Source organism: Fukomys damarensis, unplaced genomic scaffold (assembly GCF_012274545.1).
Source record: "Fukomys damarensis isolate Sample0158 unplaced genomic scaffold, DMR_v1.0_HiC HiC_scaffold_39, whole genome shotgun sequence".
Lineage (NCBI taxonomy): Eukaryota > Metazoa > Chordata > Mammalia > Rodentia > Bathyergidae > Fukomys > Fukomys damarensis.
The window spans coordinates 112,156,847-112,160,291 of NW_022900951.1; the positions used below are offsets into that span (position 1 = coordinate 112,156,847).

Consider the following 3,445-nt stretch of genomic DNA (forward strand, 5'->3'; position numbering starts at 1 on the left):
CCCGCTCACCCATGCGTTCCCGCAGACCACGCAAGGATGTGCTGCTGCCGCCGCCGGCGACAGCGCGCTCCGCCATCTTCAGAGCCGAGCTGGGAAGCGCCAGTGGCTCTGGGGCCGCAGTGCGCAGGCGCTAAATTGGCCTCTGCTGGGGCAGCGGCTGGGACCACGGGGGGCGGAGCGAGGCGGGGCCTGAAGGGCCTGGACACAGCTTTTGGACCTTCAGCCTAGGCAGAGGGGCTCTTTGCCCACTGCTGCGCCGGCGGGACAGAGGCTAACTTCTCTAAAGAAACCTTCCAGGTTCCATGTTCTATCCTTGCATCCTGGGCGCCTGCCAATCAGCAATCTGCTTGGCCATGTCTCCTCTCTCCCTTTATTAAACTACCTGGCAACTCAGTAACATTTCATCCTTCTCCACCCATTCATTCAGTTAAGGAGCATTTACCTTCTGCGTGCATTTGTATCATGTATTTGCTAATCTTTGAAATACTACACAAAGAAAGGTCCAAGTTGAAGGAACAGACTGAGGGAGAGGCTTGGAGGGGTACAGGTTGCTGTGAGGTGTTGTGAGCCCCATTCATGAAGGGAAACCTTCTTATGTGGTTACAGAACAAATCGTGACACAGTTAGGTCTCAAAGTTGACTGCAAAATCATTGCAGTGTTTGTGAGCTTTTAAGGTGAAAGAGAGGACTTAGCATGAATTTTTTCAGAGTTGGCTGGAGGCCCTTAAAAATTGCTAAATGTTTTCCCCATCTAGAAGGGGAAAATATTGGCCTGAAGTACATCATTTCACGCGCACTTGTGTAGGTGGATTATGGCCTGTGTGGTTATTAATGTGTATTTTGACAAAAGGTTGTCATGGTTGGGGCTGCAAGAGACCTCCAACTGGAGCAGGAGATCACTTGTGAGATGAACATTTCCTTTTTTTGGGGGGTGAACATTTTGATGAGCTCACTGAATTCTCAGAATGACATGGGAGCTATAAAATGGAAGAAGCTAATAATAGCAGGCGCTGGTTATATGTGCCGGGTACTGCTCTTAACTGCACCATGTTTCTGAATACATTTAGTCTCCCTATTATGGCTAGGAGGCATGGGCCATCAGCATCCCCATTTTAGAGATGAGATCTAAAGCAGAGAGACTTTAAATCGTTTGTCCCGAGTCATACAATAAGTGGTAGAACTGGAGTTTGTACCCAAAATGTCCTGCTTTGGTATTCATGTGATCAGCCTTATGCAATATTGTTTCATGAGAGTTGAGACCTAGATGCTTTATTAGTGATTAAAATCCAGAATGCACAGAGATCTAAAAGTACATAAGATAAAAAAAACTTCTAAAAAGTGGGCAAAAGGCATAAACAGGCCAATCAAAGGAGAGAAGATACAAATGGCATATACATATATATTTTTTTAATGCTCAAGCTCCAGTAGTCAAGACAAATGGAAAGCACTACAAGATATGCTACACCTACAGAAGTAGCACATTTAGACCAATCTAGGCTGTGGCATATTCTAGAAAATAAGTGGCCTGGATGCTTCAAAATGCTGTTGCAAAAGACTGAAAAGTCAGGGACGTCCTCTAGAACAGAAGAGGAAAAGAAGATCAAATGCTATGTGTAATCCTTGATTAGATCCTGGATTAAAAAATAGCTTTCAAGGGCATTCATTATTGGGACAGTTGGGAAATTTGGAATATGAACTCTGTTATGTTGCAACAAGGTCAGAGAGTTTTGGGTGTAAGAATGGCATTTTAATTATATAAGAATATGTTCTTTTTCTTAAACGCTGTAAAAATGAGGGATAAAGCCACATAATGTCCGAAAACATACCAACAAGTAGGTCAGGAGAAAAACAGATAAGAACAAATATCACAAAAAGTTAAATATCTAGACAGTTACATGAAGTTCATTTTACTATTGTTTCAATTTTTCTGTAGTATTTTTGTAGTACAGGAGGTTTGTCTTCAGCTTACTTATAGACACAATTACTTTGAAAATAAGACTTTATTAGGAATTACATATAGAGAAGAACCTTACATAATCTTTTCAGTGTTTAGGGCCTTTAAAGGCCTTACTTAGTTTAGTAAGTCTAGCAAGGGTGTGTGGGAGAGAGAGGAGATAAGAAATCTACAGACGACCAAAAGCAGGCAGGATGTGTGAGGAGCTAGGTAAGTAATTTCAATGGCTCCTAAGATCTTAGAGGGATGAGAAATCAGTTCTGTTTTGGGCATCAGTGTCAGAAAAATCTGGCATTTATTATAAGCCTGAGGTGGGGACTAAGGGAACCAGAGAGTATTGCTTTACTTCCAGAAAAGTAGGCTGCCCATGGTCGTTGAGGGGGAGGTGGGCTCATCTGGGCCCAGATCCCTCCATTTTTCAAAATGAGCAGAGAATCTGGCTTTTAATATCAGATCTCTTATATTAAAGTGACAGAAGCATTTAAAGTTAAAAAAAAAAGCACTGAGCAAGGCAAATAAAACTATCAATTATGACCCCAGTGTCAAAATTTCCTGATTTTTTTCATATTTAATGTCTGAATAAAGATCCTAGGAAGGTCTATACATTGCATTGACATTCTTTTTAAATGTCTTTAAATCTGTAAATATCCCTTTTTCTGTAACATCTCTTACAGACTGAAATTTAGCATTCACTCATTCAGTAGGTAAGTCATTCAGTTAAACTTTCACTGACCACCTTCTCTGTGCCTGACAGAGATCAAGAGATAGAGAAAGAATCCCTGCCCTCCAGACCTACAACCCTCAGTGATTGGAATGTAATGATTCATTTTAGGGTAGCCTTAGAAGTTCCTTGGGGCTAGAGCAGCTCCCTAAGGAGCCCTCACCAGACCAAACATTTCATAGGAAATGCTGAATCTGGAGGCTGCCAGCTAGGGTAGAGTGAAGGCTATTTGGGAGTCAAAACAAGATTCAGAACTTGGAAAGAACCCAGGCTGCTTCTTTCCTCCTTGTGTTTGGAAAGCATATCTTCCCCAGTGAGCAGGAGAGGAATCCTGCTTACTTTTCCTCTTCTACTTGGTTTTGTTTGTTTGTTTGTTTGTCTGTTTTTGCCCTAAAAAAATTCAAAAACTACAGTCATAATAGGTCTAGGACTTGACACATTTTTTATTAAAAGATGAAACTTTTAAAAATCAATTTTACATCTAATAAACACTCAAAGAACTTAACCAAGTCTAATACATTTGTATTTACATTGCTGAGTTTTAAGCTTACTGGCCATGTGGTGGCTCTTTCTCTCCATCCTGAACTACTTATTAGTCTCATCCATCATACTCACAGTACAAACAGGGCTCCGGTTTTGTGTTCTTTCTCCTTTCATTTCTGACTCTTATCCTTTACCTGCAGCAGCCTGGCTGTGATGTTTCCTTCTGGGCTCATCTCTTGTCAAACCTACTCACATTTTCCTTCCCTTCCCCAAATCTGCATTTTCTT

General features: G+C 41.5%; 1 protein-coding gene across 1 annotated transcript in view; it reads right to left on the reverse strand.

Annotated features, from left to right (window-relative positions):
- Map7d3 (MAP7 domain containing 3) overlaps nucleotides 1-112 on the reverse strand; it is a 32,978-nt gene extending 32,866 nt beyond the window's left edge. The window contains exon 1 of the mRNA XM_010642535.3: nucleotides 10-112. Coding sequence (XP_010640837.1) covers nucleotides 10-76 — 67 coding nt within the window. The 5' untranslated portion in view covers nucleotides 77-112. The remainder of the gene's footprint in view (nucleotides 1-9) is intronic.
- Between the last annotated feature and the right edge of the window lie 3,333 nt (nucleotides 113-3,445).